Here is a 23,423-nt window from a genome sequence, read left to right as displayed (position 1 = left end):
ACGCGCTACACGGTGAAGTGATGATGACCCTTCCTTATTTTATAGTCTCCTTGTAGGAGATCTGCCTCCCCGACGCTGGCCGCACGAGAGGGAAGCGCGCCAAGTCTGGTGGGAACTGTAGTCTGTCGTAGTCTCCTTACCGGTTCGTTGTTCCTACACAGGGCGCGTGAAGAACTACATGTCCCGCGCACAGCCGCGCGGCCACTGGGCCAGAGCCGCCCGATAAAGAAGTTGTTTTTCCTCAGGATGCTGCTGTTCCACCGTCTGTCGCGCAGAGAGGAACAGGTACCTGGTTGCCTTGGAGATCCACCTTCTTTACCTCCACCGCGCCACCCTTTCTTTATCTCAAGCGGCACGCAAACGGTTAGATTTTCTACAATAACGACGCTGTCACGTTAAGAATACTGGGCCTTTTTTATATAGAAATTATGTTTATTTTAATTAACATTTACAACAAGATGTAGTCGCCTGCTTTACAGTTGAGCGTTTGAAGTTACCGCGGGCAGTGGGCTATTTGTTTTAATTACATGCAGTCGAGATCATGTTATTATGTTATTATTCATAATTGTAAGGTTGTGAGACGATATGTCGATGATGTGTCTGTTACTTATCGTCCGTGGCAGCGATGCTTTTCATTTGTTCTGTCTGCAGGAGATATTGCTCGGGCAACAAAAGCTATCGACGAATCGACCTGGTGGTTTTCCATTGTGTTGTTGCTGTTGACTTGTTATTATAATGATATCTCGTTTTGAGCCGCAGCTCATTGTCATCCGAGAGATGCTTTCAAATAGAAATTATTTAAGAAGGGAGATATTTTCCAGTGAATGGCATTCCCTGATACCGAGTTATATTCGAGCTCAAATGCTAAGCAAACGCATAATTATTGTGCTTTATAATAGGGTTATTATCTGCCTGTAGATTTTAATTTGAATTTGTTCATTATTTCACATTTCAGCAAACAACACAAAGGCTTACTGCTTGAGGAAACAAAAGCCCACAGGTCCTATGTTGGTTTATAAAAGATGAAAGAACATGACTTTGGGAAGGATTACCTGGGACCAGGGCCTGTGTACCAGCCCGTACCAAGCAGGGGGACATTGCCGGGCACAGAGGTCAACCCCTACCAGCACGCCAAGCTCCAGGTCAGTCCTGAAGCCACTGTGTTGTCTTACATGGAAATGTACTGTATTTACTAACTCACCCGTTCACCCGCGCTCTCTCCCTTATTCTGGGGGCCCAATTCTAACAGAGGGTCTGTCGTTGTCTCCCTCATCTCCCTTGTCTCCCTTGCCGTTTCATTGTTGGCATTATGTAAAAACGCACTTAACTTTGAGTGAAAAACGACAATAACAGTAAATCAGCTCCGCGTTGACGTCAAAAGCTCTCAGGCACAAGATCCCACTCAGCGAGCAGCACTGGTCTGAACGTAAAGTGAAGAGGTGACGTTTGCTTCCGTCTTCACTGCTCTCCAACACAATGGAGGAGACTGGTCTGCTCTTGTGGGTGTAATGCAACACCACTCTTCTCTGTGTGTGGATCCACTAAAAGGGACACTTTCTCTCCTCATCAAGAATGACATTTTCTCATAATGATACAGGAGTTACTACGGTGAATTGTTTGCACGTGTATTTACAGTAAATAATAGAATAGCAGCCATGTCAAAAGGGCAACATCGTCTTTTATCTCTAACAGAAGATGTTAGGGTGTGGGTCTCTTCCTTTCTCTTAGTAGATAGATAGATAGATAGATAGATAGATAGATAGATAGATAGATAGATAGATAGATAGATAGATAGATAGATAGATAGATAGATAGATAGCTCGATAGATAGATAGATCGATAGAGAGAGAGAGAGAGAGAGAGAGAGAGAGAGAGAGAGAGAGAGAGAGAGAGAGAGAGAGAGACAGGGCTGTCTGCTGTGACCTGTGGCTGTTGTGGTTTTAGATGTGCTTTGTCCCGACTCTCAGTCAGCATGTAGTCAGCAGGTTGGAGAGTGGACTGGATCATTACCTCCTCTCCTCTCCTCTCATCTCCCCTTCTCTCCTCTCCTCTTCTCACCTCCCTTCTCTTCTCTTCACCCCTCTCCTCTTCTCTTCACCCCTCTTCTCTCCTCTTCTCCTCTCCTCGTCTCACCTCTGCTCTCATCTCTTCTCTCATCTCCTCTTCTCTCCCCTCTTCTCCCTTCTTCTCGTCTCTCCTCTTCTCTTATATTCTCTCATCTCTCACTCTTCTCACCTCTTCTCTCCTCTCCTCCCCTTTCCTCTTCTCTTTTCCCCTATTCTCTCCCCTCCTCCTTTCTTCTCTTCTCCACTCCTTCTCTTGCCTTCTCTGATCTCATCTCCTCTCCTCTCCTCTCATCTTCTCTCCACTTCTTCTCTCCACTCCTCGTCTCTACTCTACTCTACTCTACTCTCCTCTTCTCGGGGCAGTGGCTCAGGAGGTTTGTCTGGTTATCAGAAGGGTCCCTGTTCGATTCCGGCTCCTCTCTGGCAACGTGTCAAAGTGTCCTTGAGCAAGACACTTAACCCCTAACTGCTCCCGATGAGCAGGTCGGGACCTTGCATGGTTGCCTCCACTGTCGGTGTGTGAATGTGTGAGTGAATGGGTGAATGTGAGGCATAAGTTGTAAAGCGCTTTGGATAAAAGCATTTATGATATATAAATGCAGTCCATTCTCTCCTCTCCTCTCCTCTCCTCTCCTCTCCTCTCCTCTCCTCTCCTCTCCTCTCCTCTTCTCTCCTCTCCTCTCATCTTCTCATAGGATGTTCAAATGGAACATGCAGGGTAGTTACAACTTACAGGTAACCTAACATGGCCTCAGCTCCCCTCTAGGATCTGATCTATCTCTCTCCGTCTCTCTCTCTCTCTCTCTCTCTGTATGTCTCTCTCTCTCTGTGTCTCTCTCTCTTCCTCCTCCTCTCTGTCATCGCTAGATGCTATAGCTTGTCCCAGGTCCTCCGCTGCACGGCTTTGTTTACATAACTTAACTCCTCCCCCCCCCGCTGGGCTGAGTGACGGCGCTCGGCAGCCAATAGCTGGGCCCGAGTCCGGTGATGCGCGAGGCAGCTCAGCGGCGGATTGGCTGTGGCTGTGTGAGTGTCTGCGATGCCTGTGCAACATGAGAGGGGAAACGTGAGCGGGGGGAGGGGGGGGGGGGGGGGGGTACTGCTGCACATGCTCAGAGGCAGCGTGGAACGATGAGGATGCTGGCATCCGTGTTCATTCAGAAAACCTCTACTACCGTTTCACTGATGATAATACACTATTTTATTTTATTATTATATATATATTTTTTACAATGCATTATAATAATCACCAGTGGTAAAGAGTATTCTTCTTATTCCAGGCGCTCAGTATCTGCAATTCTGCATGGAGGTCATAATCCTCCTCAGTGTCATCTGACTATAGAATGATTCACATCTTCAGCAGGGTGACGTAGGAATGACACAGGACACAGGAGTGGGAACCAGGCATCCAGAGAACATACACATGATATGATATTATGATATGATATTAGCATTTAATACATTTAACACATCTTGTATTCCTTCATTTATTAAAAGGTCAAAATGCAGAAAACATCGATACTGTAACAATTCCAGAATCCGTTGCACGGTACGTGTGGGTCCTGTAATGGATGCTGGTCCACTCCTTAAATCACATTCCTATCAAATCACATCCATATTAAATCACATATTCACATTCCTATCAAATCACATTCCTATTACATCACATCCCTTAAATCAGATCCCCTAAGTTACATCCCTTAAATCACATCCCTATTAAATCACATGCCTTAAATTACCTACCTTAAATCCCATCCCTATTAAATCACATCCCTTAAGTCACATCCCTTAAATCACATCCCTAGTAACTCCCAATTACTTTTACTCTGCTATGTCTGTCCCATGTGTCCTCATCTAGGATGAGAGTGGTTACGTAAAAACCTTGCTTTGTGGAGCTCTGTAGTCAAGTCTCACGTTAGTTACAGAGATGAGAGAAGCAGGCCGGGACTGAAGCGGTTATATCAACTTAGGACATTTTATTCTGCTATAATTATGTCAAAATAGTAATAATAATAGTACTAAAAAGAGCAGTGTGTAATATTGTGTTGTGGGTTGTGGAGATGAGGGATGAGGAAGGCCTGTGAGACATGCACATGTTGTGTCCCGTGCCCACCGGCTTCATTGTTATTCAGCCTTCATATTAATAATAATAATAATACATCTATTTTATATAGCGCTTTTCCAGGTGCTCAAAGACGCTTTACATGGGCAGGAGAGACAAACTATGGCAAAACAAAAAACAGAACAAAAATAATACATGACAAAAATAAAATAAAATAAAATAACACCGACAGAATTAGAGGTCAAAAGCAAGATTGAAAAGGTGAGTTTTGAGGGCTGATTTAAAAGATGTCAGGGTGTTTGCATCACGGATATGGCTGGGGAGGGCATTCCAGAGGGAGGGGGCAGCAGCAGCGAAGGCCCTGTCGCCCCAGGTCCGGAGCCTGGTCGTGGGAGGTGTTAGGAGGTTGGCATCTGCAGACCTAAGGCGACGGGTGGGCGTGTGACGGTGGAGGAGGTCGGACAGGTAGGGAGGGGCAAGGTTGTTGAGGGCTTTGAATGTGATGAGTAGTATTTTAAAATGTATCCTGTATTTGATTGGAAGCCAGTGGAGGTCGTGGAGGACAGGGGTGATGTGATCAGAGCGACGGGTGGAGGTGAGCATGCGGGCAGCAGAGTTTTGGACATATTGGAGTTTATTGAGGATAGTGTTTGGTGAGCCGTAGAGGATGCTGTTGCAGTAATCTAGTTGTGATGATATGAATGCATGAACCAGTGTTTCAGCAGCGGAGAGTGATAGGGAGGGGCGGAGACGGGCAATGTTCCGGAGGTGGTAGAAGGCCGATTTGGTTATGTGGTTCACATGGCGGTAGATAGATTCACAAAGTTGAATCTATCGGCGCTCCGCTCTCACATTGTTAGAGTGGGTACATTTAGATAGCATGGTGGTGTGGTAGGAGGTAGGACCCAAACGCAGACAGGCAGAGGATAGACAGGAGGCAGGTGTTGATTCTTGAATATGAGCACTGCTCCTTTAATTCCAGTGAGTGTGGCTCAAAAACAAAGTGAGAGGGCAAGTCTCCAAAACATGCTAAATGCTCTATAAATAATAAACACTTTAAATAAGGATTGCGATACACAGCAATCATAAAAAGATTGCGTCTCTGACAAAACAGCACAACAATATTATGCTCCGTGGCAAGGAGCGTTAATGCCTTCACAAAGATAAATACGACTGCTCACGGTAGTGTTCAGTGAACGGCTGACGAAAAGCAGAATCACAGGAACAGCAGTAACAGGAGCAACAGGAGCAATGACCCGACAAGGAAGGCAGGGCAGACAACACTTAAATACACAGACGAATTGAGACATGAGGGTGATTGGGAAAGAGACACACCTGAGATGGAACAGACTGAACAAAGTTCAAGGGGCAATGGCAAGAATTGTCCAGCAGGTGGAGGAAGTCCATGGACAGATGGGGGCTGTGAGGCAGGACCGGGTGGAACGTAACACACATCCCGCCGACAGACTTCGCGGTCGGACCACCTCCGTGACCGCGTGGCTTTGAAGGAACACGTGGCAATGACTCTGATCGTAATTGTGTACATAATACATCACCAAGTAACCAAACGCTGAGCTGGTCTGAACATCCATGAGTCATGCAGTGATGTCGCCTGGCTGTGAAGTAGGGCTGACCTTCGAATTTCTTTTGGCATTCGAAGCTTCGGGGCAGAGTTTTGATTTTAATTCAAAGCAAAAAAAAAATATATATATATATTATTATTATTATTATTATAATTTTTTTTTATGTTGTGGGACTTGTGCAGCACTTTGTTCAACTTTGTCAGTGCTGTAAAGTTTAAACCTTTTTAAATCTTAGACAAACGAAACACTTTGCTTTCATGAAATATTGTAAGCCGTCATTTGAGGCTTTATAAAAGCAGCACAATGAACACAAATCTGTCAGTGCCGAGTCCGACCTCATCTTAAATAACAAACAGCATTGCTTGTTGTAGTTAAAAAAGAGAGGCAGAGTAGATTTTACAACAAAACAAAAATATATATATATATATATATTTTTTTTTTAATATATTCGAATTTTCTTTTCCCATTCGAATCCCATGCCCATCGAACGAAGCTTTGAAGCTTCGAAGTATTTAAGACAGCCCTACTATGTGAAGTGACATTATTTAACTTGTTTCAACACATTTTTGGTTCCTATCTGTAAAGTAGGCTAAAAAAGATAAGGGACAATTAAAGAAATATGGAAGATATTACCAGTATAAGTAGCACTGGTTAGTTAGTTCTTTACTTCCTGTTTGGGCAAAGTTTGACAGTGACATGTAACCCTTGGTAACCACTCCCCAAGCATTCTGTGACAGGCCTCTATCGACAGTTTACATGCAAAGGTAATGGATATAAACAAAGACAGTGGACTCAAAGCTGACGACATCTTACAGTCTTCTCCAGAGTCAGATAAGAAGATAGATACCAATTTCCTTTCTGTGCGTTCAGTACATTTACATGTAGTAACATCCCTATTAAATCACACCCCTACAAGCTCACTCCGCCATCTTTGTTATGGTCCTCTGTGTGCTGACCCAAGGGCTGTAGAACCACCTCAAAACACATTCTAGAACTTCAAAAACACATGGACAGTTTGACCACCAATCGGAAAATAAGAATTTATTTGGTTGATTGGTTGTTTGATTGTTTGGTTGGTTGGTTTGTTGGTTTATTGGTTGATTGGTTGGATTGTTTATTGGTTGGTTGGTTTGTTAGTTGGTTGGTTGGTTGGCTTCTCTTCTCTTCTCGGGGCAAGAGCGGTCGTCTGGTAGTCGTAAGGTTCCCGGTTCGATTCCTGCTCCTCCCGGGTCGAAGTGTCCTTGAGCAAGACAATTGCTCTCGATGTGCAGGTTACTTGGCACTTTGCATGGTTGCCATCGGAGTGTGAATGTGTGAGTGAATGGGTGAATGTGAGGGCAAAAATTGTAAAGTGCTTTGGATAAAAGCTGTTATATAAATGCACCATTTACCACTGACTTTGTTGCGTGGCAGTACATTTGTATAAAATAAAAAAAAAAAATTATTTTCTGATATATATATATATATATTTATTTGTGAATTAATTAATTTGTTTGTTTGTTTGTATGTCTGTAATTATATATAATGAAATAAAATATTCTACATTCTATTATGTTTATACAAAATATGTTCTCCCCAGATTTGAGTTATTAATGAGCTGTGCAGTGGGAGCAGCCTAGATGTCTGTAACCCAGTTTCATAAACTAGTTACAGTCATATCACTGGGGATGTGGTGGTTTGACCCAGATAATGAAATGGAAAGATTTAATTCCCACAAAATAATCACAGTGATTATTTCGGATTGAGAATAATGGAAGTTTGACCCAGATAATGAAGTCGAAATTATTCTATTGTTGCTAGATTTCCTGTATCTTATGGTACATGTCTGAGAATATATATAATTAAATACGCAAATTAAGCAGTTTTCATACCTTATCAATGCCATTTTGGATAGTTTTTGTCCATGTTTGTCTGCTCTATCCTCTCACATTAAGGTGATTGACAACCGTGGCGACCAATGAGGGATGGGCTTTTCCCTGATTGGCAGGAATCCTGTGCCACACTCAGATAGTTACGTTTTAAGACCCGCCTGGTTCCTATAGACCTGGAGTCACCTGATAGTTTTAAGACCCGCCTGGTTCCTATAGACCTGGAGTCACCTGATAGTGTTAAGACCTGCCTGGTTCCTATAGAGTCAGACCTTCAGTCACCTGATAGTTTTAAGACCCGCCTGGTTCCTATAGACCTGGAGTCACCTGATAGTTTTAAGACCCGCCTGGTTCCTATAGACCTGGAGTCACCTGATAGTTTTAAGACCCGCCTGGTTCCTATAGACCTGGAGTCACCTGATAGTTTTAAGACCCGCCTGGTTCCTATAGACCTGGAGTCACCTGATAGTTTTAAGACCCGCCTGGTTCCTATAGACCTGGAGTCACCTGATAGTTTTAAGACCCGCCTGGTTCCTATAGACTTGGAGTCACCTGATAGTTTTAAGACCCGCCTGGTTCCTATAGACCTGGAGTCACCTGATAGTTTTAAGACCCGCCTGGTTCCTATAGACCTGGAGTCACCTGATAGTTTTAAGACCCGCCTGGTTCCTATAGACCTGGAGTCACCTGATAGTTTTAAGACCCGCCTGGTTCCTATAGAGGGCCCTCATTTATCAACAATTCTTAGTAAGTGTTCTATTTTCGTACGTAAGCACAGAATTTAGAATGTGTGTACGCACAGAAATATTGGGATTTATCAACCGTGCGTACACGGGTCCTACGCACACTCCATGTTGATAAATACCTCTTTGTTCTACCGTCAATGCTCGTGCATGATTATCCATATATGGTAATGAAACACCCCCATGGGATGTGAAATAATGGACTGACCCGAGCGAACTCTGAGAAACTCCACAAGAGATTGTTCACTCATCATCATCATCAAACCTTTATTTGAATAGGCAGGTTAATTAAGAACAAGTTCTTATTTTCAATAACGGCCTATTTGGGGCACAAAAAAAAAGGCGCTGTCGAACCAAGAAGACACAACCCGTGTTATGGGATAAATAAAAGGCTGTCGGACTTGTACACGGTGATGTCAGATATCAACGACTCCCTAAGACCATTGCTGCAATTCTGCCTGGACAGCTCGAAATACTAATAAAGACCGTTCGTTAACCACTGTTTGGTGTGTCATTATAACCATGCTGGAATATGAATGCCTTTATTCGTTTTGTTCGATTGGCTACCGGGTATAATATGATTTGTACTTGAGGCATACAATCTATTTTGTTGTCGGTATTAGGTAGCCTATATGAATTACATATAATAGCAGCCATAGCCTACATTATGCAACAGTAACTTGCGCATCTATAATAACACATGGCACAGCCCTGCGAAGCCTGCATACAGTAAACTAACTTGATCATTAATCTAGCTGTTGTATCTTTATGCTTATGAAAACATTAAATAATATGTATAGGCTATAGGCCGTCGCTTTGCATTAATAGCCTATATTCTCAAATGGCATTTAATGGCTCTCCGACTCCTCGCTATCCTCGCGGACGGACCAGTATACCTTATATCATATCATATTCCTATTCATATTCATATCATAGTTTACTCTATCAGCCTACCCAGCATGTAATATGTTCTTTGTTAGAAATCAACTCGTTATTATTTTGCGCATAGATTGCAGAAATACGGGAACGTTTTGATTTATATTAAAAGGCTTTGACATTAGGGCGGTCAGGTGGCGTAGCGGAGATTGCGTTTGTCACCAACACCGGAGACGCTGGATTCGCTGTTCAAATCCAGCTCACAGCTCTGGCGTTGTCACCAGCTTGGCTGGCCGTTCACACTAATACAATTGGCTGTATTAGAGGGTGGGAAAGCTGGCGGGGTGGGTCCGGGTCGTTGTAAACAGCGACTCCTACAGTTCGGTCGGGGCGCCTGCTCAGCGCGGATAGGATCTAAGGGGGGTAGTGTGATCCTTCCACACGTTACACCCTCTCAGTGAGAGTCCGCGCTGCCAGGTGAAAAGAAGCGGTTGATTGGCTAGACGTGTGTCGGAGGAAGCACGTGATAGCCTCCACTCTCCCAGACCGACTGTGGGGGGTAAGTGCGCAGCGACCAGGAAGGGGATTAGGAATTGGCATAACGACTAACATTGGGATGGGAGAAAATCGGAAGAAAAAGGAGGGGGGAAAAGATAAAAAAAAAAAAAAAAAGGCTTTGACATTGTAAAACTAAATACGTGGAATTCTGTAAGCAGAATACGAGTCATATCACCCACACGATACATGCTACCTGTATCCAGAGCATGTATGCTTTTCATTAATTTAAGACACATTTATTGCAAGGGTTTTGTATACACATAAACTCAACAAATAACCTCTGTTCTCGTTGCAATGCGTTTTTTATTCTTTCTTATACAGTAGGAAGGGAGAAGAACACTATATCGTGGGTGTTCATATGACTTGTATTCTGCTTACAGCTTCGAAATTCCACTTGTTTCGTTTAACGTTATGGCAAAGCCTTTAAAATATAATCAAAACGTTCCCGTATTTCTGCAATCTATGCGCAAAATAATAACGAGTTGAGTTACGCGGAGCGCAGTCAGTACACCCCGTATATTCCGATAACGCCATATATATATAAACCATGCTGCATTCATTCAGAAGGAAAGTCCTATTATTCCAAATGCTATTTATAGGGTTTTGACCATAATTACACTACTGTTGCTATTTTACAATTAACTATAATGAATTACGGGGGTCATACAGAACACGTCAGTCAAACTAATGAACGCAAGCTTATTTCCGCGTTGAAACTAATGCATGAAACTGATGAGAGCATATGCCGTCGCACAAAGTCAAGCACAAAAGTCAAGCACAAGTTCAAATTGATAAGTCCCACACTTTGCTTAGAAATGATCGTACGCACCAGTGGCGGCTGCTGACCAAATTTCTTGGTGAAGCACAAATTATTATATTATATTATATATTAAATTATATTATATTTTTAAAACATCCCCAAGGCTGCAACACCCCCATTCCTCCCAGGTGTCAGGCTCCTCATTCGCTTCCATTCATTTTGGGGACCATGTTTAAAACTTCTGAAGTATAAACAAACTATACTGCTGTGACGATTTCAATAAAACAGACCATTCTGAGTCAATGGTACAGCAAAACTGTACATTGGAATATCTAACATGTATTTACCACTTCCTTATGCAGTGTTGTGCTAGTTACTGAAAAATAGTAACTCAGTTACTTTACTAGTTACTTCATTTCAAAGTAACTTCGTTACTGTACTAGTTACTTACACCCAAAAGTAATGAGTTACTGTGAAAAGTAACTATTTAGTTATTAAAAAAAAAAAAAAAAAAAAAAAAAAAATTGCTCCCGAGTCCCATGCCCCAGATAGTACTCAAAATCGGTTGATCAACTTGACAGTTTCCATTCACATCACCGAACTCTGCTAAGCAATGTGGTCTAGATACAAACACAAATCTGACACAAACAAATGTTGTCCCGAGTCGATATAATAAGAAGTGCGCCGGTTGAAGGAACAGCCTTGATGTCGCCGGAGCGTTTCATTATAACCATTATAATTCAAGGGTACTACGACTATGCGTGCACCTCATGGTACCAAAGCACCTCAAAGGCGCTTAAAACAAAATTACAAACATCACAAAACAAACTGGTCAGACTACTACTTGACCTGAACCCCAGAACCCACCTCACCCCTGCCCACTTTGACAACCTACTAGGATGGCTTAGAGTAGACGACAGAGTACAGCAACTTGCAATGGGCCTGGGCTACAAGATACACTATACGACCGGGGTACCCATGTACATGTCAAAATACTTCCCAAAGGTCAGTGAATACCACAACCACTAATGAACGCAAGCTTATTTCCGCGTTGAAACTAATGCATGAAACTGATGAGAGCATATGCCGTCGCACAAAGTCAAGCACAAAGTCAAGCACAAGTTCAAATTGATAAGTCCCACACTTTGCTTAGAAATGATCGTACGCACCAGTGGCGGCTGCTGACCAAATTTCTTGGTGAAGCACAAATTATTATATTATATTATATATTAAATTATATTATATTTTTAAAACATCCCCAAGGCTGCAACACCCCCATTCCTCCCAGGTGTCAGGCTCCTCATTCGCTTCCATTCATTTTGGGGACCATGTTTAAAACTTCTGAAGTATAAACAAACTATACTGCTGTGACGATTTCAATAAAACAGACCATTCTGAGTCAATGGTACAGCAAAACTGTACATTGGAATATCTAACATGTATTTACCACTTCCTTATGCAGTGTTGTGCTAGTTACTGAAAAATAGTAACTCAGTTACTTTACTAGTTACTTCATTTCAAAGTAACTTTGTTACTGTACTAGTTACTTACACCCAAAAGTAATGAGTTACTGTGAAAAGTAACTATTTAGTTATTTAAAAAAAAAAAAATAAAAAAGATTGCTCCCGAGTCCCATGCCCCAGATAGTACTCAAAATCGGTTGATCAACTTGACAGTTTCCATTCACATCACCAAACTCTGCTAAGCAATGTGGTCTAGATACAAACACAAATCTGACACAAACAAATGTTGTCCCGAGTCGATATAATAAGAAGTGCGCCGGTTGAAGGAACAGCCTTGATGTCGCCGGAGCGTTTCATTATAACCATTATAATTCAAGGGTACTACGACTATGCGTGCACCTCATGGTACCAAATAGAGATGTTCCGATACCATTTTTTACTTTCCGATCCGATTCCGATACCTAAGCTTTGGGTATCGGCCGATACCGATACTTATCCGATACCAGTGCATACATACAAAAAAAAAAAAAACGATATTATATAAATTATACTTTTTTTTTTTTTTTAACAAATACTGTTTTATATATACTGTTTTTTAGTAATAACTAGAAAGTAATGGTATTTATTCAACAACAGGTGATTGTATAGATTTGTATTAGTATCATTAATCAATGAGTATGGGGCTTCAGCACTGCAGATGGTAGCGGCACGGTGGTGTAGTGGTTAACACTGTCGCCTCACAGCAAGAAGGTCCAGGGTTCGAATCCCGCTTGGGGACCAGGTTTCCATGATGCCAGTTACCCAGGTGGGGTATCTCCCAGGCCTTTCTGTGTGGAGTTTGCATGTTCTCCCCGTGCTCGCAAGGGTTTCCCCCCCGATAAGATAAACCCAATGGAAAAACATGCACAACAACAAGATCGCTAACGCTGTGGCGTCCTTGACGAAGACGGACAGGAGCACTTGGATTGGTCCCCTGGCGCGGCTCACGTGGCGCCTGTCTGCTCCCGGCTGCCCTTGGGGGGGAAGGACGACGGGATGGGTTAATCGCAGATACGCATTGTATGCATGGTTCGCATGTGTGCCAAATGATGACCTCGGAGCAGGTCCTAAATTATTATTATTATTATTATTAGATATACCCTACTCCAATGATCCACACGGACATTATACGTTGCTGCACTCGCTACCCACTGGCTCTGCAGATATACCCTACTCAGTCTGTCTACAAGGCTCCGTTTCAGTAGCAGTCGGATCTGTTGTGATTTTTGCACAATAAATATTCAACATTCTCTTTTGAGACTCCGCCTCAGACTCTTATCATTTGGCACTAAAAGCTAAACATTGTCACCGATATGGCTGTCCGCAACATGTCATTAATTGTGTACGCGAGGTGGTCTCAATGACGACGTCAACGTGAGCTAAGTTAGCATAGCATGAGCTGCCGGTATATGAAAAGACTGTAACGTTACTGGTGACATTGTGATTTAACGAATACTCCTTTGCCAACTTGCTGTACTTTGCTTGCAGGTCTGCAGCCATTATTGCTGGAGTATGAATAGCCCCAACTTTAGCCAAGGTAATGTTAAAGCTAGCTTTCGGTTAGCTGTTCAATGCTAATAACACCAGCTACCAAGCGAACCCATGAGCTCCCCGTCAACACCGCTCTGTCGGGACGATGACATTTAAGAAAGTATCTGCTGTTAAAATGACAAATGGCATTGACACTTTAATCGATTAAGCACACGTTTGTTTTATAATGCTTACTCAACAGACCGCAGTGTTGTTGATAAATTACGTCATATGGTATCGGAGCGCAGCATTAGAGGGTACTCGCCGATACCGATACCAGCATTTTAGGCAGTATCGGCGGCTTTTCCGATACTGGTATCGGTATCGGAACAACTCTAGTACCAAAGCACCTCAAAGGCACTTAAAACAAAATTACAAACATCACAAAACAAACTGGTCAGACTACTACTTGACCTGAACCCCAGAACCCACCTCACCCCTGCCCACTTTGACAACCTAGGATGGCTTAGAGTAGACGACAGAGTACAGCAACTTGCAATGGGCCTGGTCTACAAGATACACTATACGACCGGGGTACCCATGTACATGTCAAAATACTTCCCAAAGGTCAGTGAATACCACAACCACTACACCAGAGGAAGCTCAACAAATCATGTAAAACCCAGATTCGGCTCAAACAAGGGACTAAACACGTTTCGCAATTATGCCACAACAATGTGGAACGCCCTACCCAAAGCTAGGGGTAACAGTACTGTATATTTGAATACCGTTTATGTCACAAATGTATCAGTACTAAATACCTATATGTCCCTATGCCATAAATGTCATGTATGTTGTGTACAGTATGTCATAAATGTCTATATGAATTGAAAATGGGGGACCCTGATGGAAACAAGACAAACGTCATCACCTTAACAATTGTATGTATTGAGCCGTACTGTATTGTACCCATTCTGCAATCTGTTAAATAAAGTTTTCATTCATTCACCATCTTGCAAGTTGCAACGTTGTTTAAGATATCAATCAAAGCATTGCAACGTTAGAATAGTTAGGATATCAATTGTGCATGAAAGGACTATATTTATATTGTTTGATTAGTATTATGAGATTCCCTGGCAGATTTCGTACAGTCAAAATCCGTTGATCAACTTGAGTTTCAGTGAACACATTGCACTCACCAAAGTCTGCGGTGGTCGAGATGTATAACGTTACGTTAGTCCAGTTGACTCCAGCAGCGCCTCAAACATGTTCTTTATCTTGTTTCCATGTTGTATATTAATTATCTCTCCAAGTAGTTGCTAAATGGTTTGTTAGTTTGTTACTGCGTTCTTTTTATGTAGATTCATAGCGAGCGTTTGTTTTGTTTACAATAGAGAGGGTGTTATGGTTTGACACCGACCCCAAACGCAACGACACAAGAGAGTAGGATTCAGAGTTGCCAAAAACAGGGGCTTGTTTAATGAGACTAATTAAACAGCATAGAATAGGAAGAGTCCAAACAAGACAGGAATTCAAGCAAGGATGAAAATGTTCTGCTGCTCTGCAGCTTCTCCCGAGGTGGTAGTAGGGGGTAGCAGATGCTGACGTCAGAGCCGCTCTGCAGACCTCTCTCGGCAGAATCTCCGAGGTGATGCGGGACCGAGAGAGAGAGAGAGGGAGCGAGTCAACACAGGGTGCAGGTAGAACGAGCAGGAGAACAGGAGAGGTGACTTGTACCCAAAAACAAAAGTTATCCAAGTGAACTAATCTTCGTGTAAACACACACAGTGAGCAATGTTCCAAAACACAATCCCAAGTGAAAAATATCTTCGGTGCAAAAATAGACACTGAGAGCGAAGTCCAAAATACAATCCAATGTGATAATATCTTCGGTGTGATAAACACACAGTGGGAGATGTTAGGTCAAAATATTATCCCAGTGAAACAATCAAAAAGGCAACCGCTGGGTGAGTGACTGTCTGATAAAAAGGTGGTAATCTTCAGTGTTATAAAAACACACGAAAACGGAATTTGATCAAAGACAGTCATTAAAAACTCACCCAGGCGTTGTGCGTAAAGAGCGCTGGAACAGCAGCGGAGCGAGTGCGTCGCCACGGGAAAAAGGTGTCCAAGAGGAAGGCTTCTTGGATATCCTGGAGGTAAAGCACAGGGAACAACAGCAGCAGCAGGAACGGCGAATGCAAACAGAAAATATCAAAACGATCCAACAAAACTTGAGTGGGGAAACGGGGTATAAATAATAAGGGATTGATTGATTGACAAGCAGTGACAGCTGGGGGATGTGATTGAAAAGCGTGTGGACGGGAGAAAACCAATCAACGACGTCTCTGGGAAGAAGCGTGTGAATGGGGGAATGAAATGATTAACAGAAACAAATGGAAAACAGAGCGAGGTGGTTTAAAGGAACAGAGCGAGTAAGTGAGCAAGGACAGAAACCTCACAGAGGGTCTATTTCTTTCCGTAGCCGCATTTCTGGTTTGCACATTTCTGATTGGCCAGTGGCCAGACTCGCCTCGTATCATTCTACGCGGGTGGCGAGTGGATTTGGATGAGTGACAGTCCTCGTAGTTAACGTTAGACTCCAGTATCTTTGAGCCAAAACACAAATGACATAACTAAAACGTTATTTTCTTTTCGCTCGACAAAAGAGAAATACGTGAGTGCTCTGTCTGGTCGCTTCTATTATCAGTCAGGAATCTCAGGAATAGTAAACAAAACACGCCCCCAGCATAGCGTTCCCCGCAGCCAGGCAGACAGGATATGAGGATAATAATAATAATAATAATAATCACTACCGCTCGCTATCAATCTACGCCATATATAACGCAAATAACGCAGTGACGAACCATTCAGTAACGTAAGTAGCGTTACTGTAACTGAGGGGTACAATTCCCTGACTGTATTGAGAGTATGGTATTATTAAACCACTACTTAGTTATGTACTTTAATTACTGGCCATACAGTACATGGTATATCTGGTGAACACCCACACAAGAATACGACAATGACACCTAAAGTTCTATTTGGAGGGATTTATTATTATTAAGCAAGCAACGGCAGGTTACAGATTGGGAATTATACTTGCGCTTGTAAGGCGAAGAACACTTAAAGTAGGTCAAGAGCGTAAGTCCATGAGAATAGTAAGATGGGTATAACTGACGCCACCTGTAGCATAAGAATTACATAAGGCACACTCGTAGTCAGCTGGAGACACTAGGGGGTTCCCTCCGGTTGTAAGCCGGCAGGGCAGAGGAATGTTCGGATGCAAAGTCTGGATCAACGCGGAATAAAGAAGCTCCAGCTACGGGAGTCGGTGCAATACTCCCTTGATCCTTAGACAAGCAACAGCTATAATCCAGTATGCTCGACAGCATGGATGAAAGCTAGCCAGCCTCTGTGGTCCTAGAGGCGGGCTCGATGGTGCTCCTCACAGGGTAGATCCCACACAGCAGTGGGTAGACGGTTCTCTGCTCCAGCAGCCACAGTACCAAAGCAATATAATCCAGCCGGAAAGGGCTCTGCATTCGCCGGTGTAGATTTCCCTGTGCACTATCCTTCACACTTAACTAGGTCGAACTTGACTTTACTTCACTAAACTCTGACACTTTTACTATCCTATTCGCACATATTATAAGTGCTCTATTTAGACGCAAGGTCGCTCACTTCACTTGGTCGTTGACTCGTGGTGAAGGCTTTAACGTTTTGGATACTCTACTGCTGTATCCACCTGCGACGTATTTATACGTAAGGTGAATAATCTAGTGCCAACCTCAGTTCTGTCTCGTATTACTGCGCAAACCTGGACATGTTGAGACATGCCTTGGCGGTGGCTTTGAACTTGCCATTGGGGGTATGTAGAGCTGCCGCGGTATTGATTATTTCCTTACCGCACAAATTTGCAAAATATTTCCTACCGCCGCGGTTTTTACCGCACGCACACAAAAAAAAAAAAAAAAAGTTTGAATGCATTTTTTTTTTAGTAGTAGTCTACTCTTTATAGCATATAGCCTGCCTCTAGTCTAAATGTCTATCTTTAGAGGATGACTTTGCAGCATGAATATTGTTTGGGATTCGGCAAGCACGCATTCGTTATTAAAAGTGAAACACGGATTCGAAGTCTCCCCTCTGGTCGTGCGCCGTTCACTAGGTGTCGCGGGCAGGAGTGGTAGCGGCGCGCCCGCCGGTTACCCCCCCGACCCTTTCTTCTTATTATTATTATAACGTTACTACTTATGATTACAAAGGCATTCGATTTGTGGCATTAACGTTAGTATAGTTACACGTTTGTATTTACCGGACCATAGCAAGGCAAGCGTTACTAAATTAATATCTAAGTTCCTTTCTTTGCTCAGAGCGTGCCGAGTTGTACCCATTCTGCGGTCTGTTAATAAAGTTTTCAATCAGACAAGTGTATAGAACGAAGGGCTTTTATTATAACATTTCGTTGCAGTAAAATCATTATGCCTCGTTCCCTGAGGAGCGACGGCAATCCACTCCGGTCTCCGGTGGGAGCTAACGTACTATTAGCCGTGTTGTGACTGAGCTCTGATCAATGGCTCATGGCTGAGATTCAGGAAGTAAAAGCACTTCGCGTATCTCTTCTGACCAATCTGTGGTCTGCAGTGTTTCATGTGACTTTTCTGGTACCCAATAGGGTCGCTTGGAATCTCGACAGAGAAGTAGGGTATATCTGCAGAGCCGCAAGCCCAACGAGAGCGTAATAATAATAATAATATAATAAAAAACAGCGGTGATGCCGGTATTCAGCCCAACGCTGCGGTGGGCATGATGTAACAGCGATACCGCGGTAATACCGATACCGCGGCAGCTCTAGGGGTATGGCCGTTGGCGCCTAGGGGTCGCTGTCCAATAGGAGAACAAATATTATGGTCTGGTTTGTACCTAGGTAAAGGGATATTCCGTGTATATATACAAAGAATATACAAGGGATATCAAACGATATACAAATATTATACAAGGTATCTCAAGTAATAAATATATATATTCGGTTTAATCTGACCCTTTGTAACAGCCGCCTCCTAATTAGTCCGCACCTAATTAGATAAACGGAGACAGATTAACCGTCTTGTCCACCACTCAATGTCCGTTGTGGGGAGTAGGGCAATTCACAAAGTCAGTGGGTCATGATCGTCATCAAGGGAGTCAGGGAGCCTTGGCAACTCTATCAGCCTCGCCACGGGTCGGGTGTATGTCCGTCCCTGGACAAGAACTTCTGCCGCTCTGACCTTTCCGTCGGCACCAGTGATCACTTTGCTTACGCGGCCGGCCGGCCACGCAGCTCGGGGTAGTGACTGGTCTATGATCATGACGACCGTGTCCACTTTTAAGTTGTCCCCATCCTTGACCCGCTTCTGACGGGCTGGAAGGGATGGTAGGGGGCTTAGGAGGAAGCGGGCCCGAGACTGGTTGATCTGTGCTTGGCTGTGCCTCCACATCCTCCGTCTGTTCCTCTTGTTTGGTCTGTACCCCGTCTGAGGAGGGGCCGGTTCCGGCCGCGCCATCAAGAAGTCGGTTGGGGTGCTGGGTTCGAGGTCAGCTACGTCGCTTGGAGCGCAGCTGAGGGGGGTGGAGTTCGGAACTCCCTCTTCTTGGGCCCACGGTTCTCTCACAGGCCTCTCGTCTAATGTCAATAGCCTCTCAACGGGCTGTACGAGAGAGTGGCCGGTGTCGCTCACCTTTGTGTGCAGGCAGCGTGTAGACGTGGGTTTACTGTCAAGTCCGTAGAGGGGGCCCTGGAGCGTCCACCCCAGTCGGGTCTGAACCGCGACTGGGCATCCTTTGGGTCCGATGTGGGCCGCCTCAATTGGGAGAATGAGGTCCGCGTGGTCGGAGCCTATGAGCAGGGTCGGTGTGGCGCCGTCGATGAGCGGTATAGGTAGTCTGCGTAGGTGCACGTACTTCGCCATCAGCTGTGGGATGGGGTAGGTGTACTGTGACAGGCCTATGTCGTGGCTGGTGAAGACGTTTCTGATGCTATACTGCTTCTCGGGCTGGTCCACCGCTGCTATCTTGAAGGAGACATTTTCACCCTTTATGGTCTTCTGGTCTCTTCTAATGGTACGGATTGTCATTGTTCCTTTTGCACCCCGCAGACCCAGCCGGGCTGCGGCGGATGCGAGGAGGAGAGTCTTTTCAGACCCATCGTCTAGGACGGCGTAAGTGTCCAGGACCTTGTCCTCATAGCTCAGGAGCACTCTGACCACTTTGATGAGCACTCGGGGGGTCCCGCTATGCTGGTCTATGTGGAGCACTCCTGTTGGTGGGTTGCCTTGTTTGGTTAATCTTCGCTGGTGGGCCCCGCACAGTGCTGCGCAGTAAGCGGCGCCCGCCTGGGCCGCCTCACGCCACTGGTCAACTTGGGCGGGGTTCAGTGTCTTATATTCGGCGCACTGTGCCAGCCAGTGTCCGCCGTCGCAGTAGGTACAGACGATCTCCCCTTCCTCTTTGGCGGGGAAGTTGTGACTCGGCGGTGGTGGCGCCGACTCGGGGTAGTACGGGTGGCACTGTCGGTCCCCGTGTCTGCTGCGACCGTCGGGACACCAGGGGGTGGTTTCAGGCCTGGTCTGTGGTGACACCGCCTCGGCCTGGTACATTACCGTGACGGGCACACTCCGGCCCCCTGGCGGACGCTTGTTGATGTCGTGCAGGACCTCCAGGTGGGCGCCGTCGCACTTGCTGCATTTCTTCTTTAAACGGCACTCAGCTGCCATATGGCTGCGCGCGCAGCGGAAGCAGCGGCGGTGGTCTTTGATCCACTGACTCACCTCGTCCGTGGTCAGCTTCTTGAAAGTGTCACATTGATACAGCCGATGTTCCCCTTCACAGTACTGGCATTCAATCTTCCACTCCCCCTTGGTTGGGGGGTTGCTGTGGTTCTCGTGCTGCGGCACTGACTCGGCCTGGTGCATAACAGTCACTGACCGGCGGTTATCATTAGATCCCCGAGGTCCATCTCTTGGGCTTGGTCCACTCCACACGAACGTGTCCAGTCGTAGGCTGCTGACCTCCCTGGCGAGGAAATCAGATAGGTCTAGGAGGGATGCCTCTGGGCCGTTGGGGTCGCGGTGGTCTCTCTGCCGCCGAAAACGCTCTTGGCGGGCTGGAGGGAGCTTCTCTAGTATTCGTTCTACATTAGAGTTAGCATATAGTTCATGTCTCCCTTTTTCCCTTTGGGACCCCAGCATCCCTACCAGGGATTGTACCTTGATAGAGAGGTCATCCAATGCTCTATTGTCTTTGGCTGGGGGGAGACGGTCAATGTCTCTTATTTCTTGTATCACGTAGTCCCATATGCGTCCATAACGCTGGTCGAGGGCCACTAGAGCCGCAGAGTATGGGGTGCTTGAGTTGGAATATGCCAGCGCTATATTATGCGCTCTGGGCACCTTGAGATGCTTGAGGAGGATGGCATATTTGTACGACTCATCGGGGACGTCGGACATCATAGTCTCCAAGCACATCCGTAATTCCGTGTACTGTGCTCTGTCCTCGCGCGTAAAGTCTGGGAACGTCGGTGTGCCATGGTACGATGCCATGGATGGCTGGCACATTGTTGAGCGTAGGGGAAGAGACCTCCTGGGCGAGTCTCCCCGTACGTGTTGTCGTGGGTTGGTACTTGGTGGGTACCAGGGGCCGGGTACCCAGGTGCTGTTCCTCGGTGCTGACTGTACGTCAAACTCACCCGTGAGTTGGGTCGGGGGTTTGTAGTGCAGTGGCTCGGGGCTGACGTCGGGGCTGTACTGGGCCTCCTGGTCCAGAGTACGTTGCTGCTGGTCGGGGCTGTACTGGGCCTCCTGGTCCAGAGGACGTTGCTGCTGGTGGGCTTGACATTCCTCCTCTTCCTCTTCCTCTTCTAGGTCCTGGAGTTTTCTAGTCAGTCTCTCGGCGACGTAGGCCGGTTCTTCCCGGTGGCTGGGTCTCGTATGGACCGGTCGGGGAGGGGGGTCGGAGACGTAGACAGGATCCTCTTGTTGGCCGGGTCCCGGGTCGCTTCGTCGGGTAGGGGAATGTGCCCTAGACCCTTGTCGTGATGATCTCCGGGAGCTCCGTGCGGAGAGAGGGGGTGTCGCCTTGGCAATCAATTGTTCTACCATCTGCGCCTGCAGCCGGTCGCGCTCTGCTTCGCGCTGGGCATGGGCGGCGTCGCGCTCTGCTTCGCGCTGGGTATTGGCGGCGGCGCGCTGTGCATTGGCGCTGGCATGGGCGGCGTCGCGCTGTGCATCGGCGCGGCCTCTTTCAATGTTCTCTTCCGTCTGAAGGCGTCTGGTCTCCAGTTTTATGCGGTCGTCTTCACTCCTTTGTTGCGCCTGGAAGCGCTCTCGCTCGGTTGCAGCGTGTTCGCGCTCACTAAGGGCATGCGCTTGGAGTTGCGCGTGAAGGCGCTCTCGTTGGTCTGCAGCTTGTTCGCGCTCGCTCGTCTGTTGAGCCTGGATGCGCTCTCTTTCCATGGTAGAGTGTTCGCGCTCACTAAGCTGTTGCGCTTGAAGTCGATCGCGTTCACCCTGAAGTCGATCGCGTTCGGTGGAGGCTGCCAGGGTGGCGATGAATGCCTGCGCCAGCATCTGGTCCGCCTCGCTGGGGGATGACACTGACGGAGGTGATCGGCTTCTGGCAGTGCTCGTTGGAGATCTGTTCTCTTGGCGCGCCTCGAGATCCATCTCCTGGGCGCGCTTCTCTTCTCTTGGTTGTGTGTCGGGTTCTGTCCCCGGAGCGCTTTCTTTATCCTGGAGCTCTCCGGGGATTATTCCGTTGACGTTGTCTGGGGGTATAGTCATGTCATGTCCCCCCTGGTCCCCCCTGTGAGCTTGGTCAGTTATGTTAGAACCCACTGGGTTCTCTACTGGCAGGGTCGCCTGGTCGGTAGGTTTTGACATGCTTTGACTATCCGCTTTATCCGCCTTTAACGTCTGTATAAAGCTAGGTATTAGACTGACAGCGTATGCCTCTAGATAGGGAGGTGGCTGACGGCTGCGCTGCGGGCGTTCTAGCTTGGGAGAGCTGCTTGGGGAGTGTTCACCGCTGGCCATGGTTAATATCAATATTATATTTAGATATTACACTGATATTCCTCCGGCTCGAAGGACCAATTGTAACTGAGGGGTACAATTCCCTGACTGTATTGAGAGTATGGTATTATTAAACCACTACTTAGTTATGTACTTTAATTACTGGCCATACAGTACATGGTATATCTGGTGAACACCCACACAAGAATACGACAATGACACCTAAAGTTCTATTTGGAGGGATTTATTATTATTAAGCAAGCAACGGCAGGTTACAGATTGGGAATTATACTTGCGCTTGTAAGGCGAAGAACACTTAAAGTAGGTCAAGAGCGTAAGTCCATGAGAATAGTAAGATGGGTATAACTGACGCCACCTGTAGCATAAGAATTACATAAGGCACACTCGTAGTCAGCTGGAGACACTAGGGGGTTCCCTCCGGTTGTAAGCCGGCAGGGCAGAGGAATGTTCGGATGCAAAGTCTGGATCAACGCGGAATAAAGAAGCTCCAGCTACGGGAGTCGGTGCAATACTCCCTTGATCCTTAGACAAGCAACAGCTATAATCCAGTATGCTCGACAGCATGGATGAAAGCTAGCCAGCCTCTGTGGTCCTAGAGGCGGGCTCGATGGTGCTCCTCACAGGGTAGATCCCACACAGCAGTGGGTAGACGGTTCTCTGCTCCAGCAGCCACAGTACCAAAGCAATATAATCCAGCCGGAAAGGGCTCTGCATTCGCCGGTGTAGATTCTCCTGTGCACTATCCTTCACACTTAACTAGGTCGAACTTGACTTTACTTCACTAAACTCTGACACTTTTACTATCCTATTCGCACATATTATAAGTGCTCTATTTAGACGCAAGGTCGCTCACTTCACTTGGTCGTT

At 45.8% G+C, this 23,423-nt stretch overlaps 1 protein-coding gene across 2 annotated transcripts in view; it reads left to right on the top strand.

Annotated features, from left to right (window-relative positions):
- The first annotated feature begins 258 nt into the window (after nucleotides 1–258).
- abcc5 (ATP-binding cassette, sub-family C (CFTR/MRP), member 5) overlaps nucleotides 259–23,423 on the top strand; it is a 168,675-nt gene continuing 145,510 nt past the window's right edge. For both annotated transcript variants that reach the window (XM_084314897.1, XM_084314896.1), the window contains exons 1-2: nucleotides 259–363; nucleotides 956–1,142. In XM_084314897.1, the coding sequence (XP_084171023.1) occupies nucleotides 1,023–1,142 (120 nt within the window). In that variant the 5' untranslated portion in view covers nucleotides 259–363; nucleotides 956–1,022. The remainder of the gene's footprint in view (nucleotides 364–955; nucleotides 1,143–23,423) is intronic.

Source organism: Notolepis coatsorum (assembly GCF_963971535.1).
Source record: "Notolepis coatsorum genome assembly, chromosome: 1".
Classification (NCBI taxonomy): domain Eukaryota; kingdom Metazoa; phylum Chordata; class Actinopteri; order Aulopiformes; family Paralepididae; genus Notolepis; species Notolepis coatsorum.
This window is presented reverse-complemented; position numbering and strand designations above follow the sequence as displayed.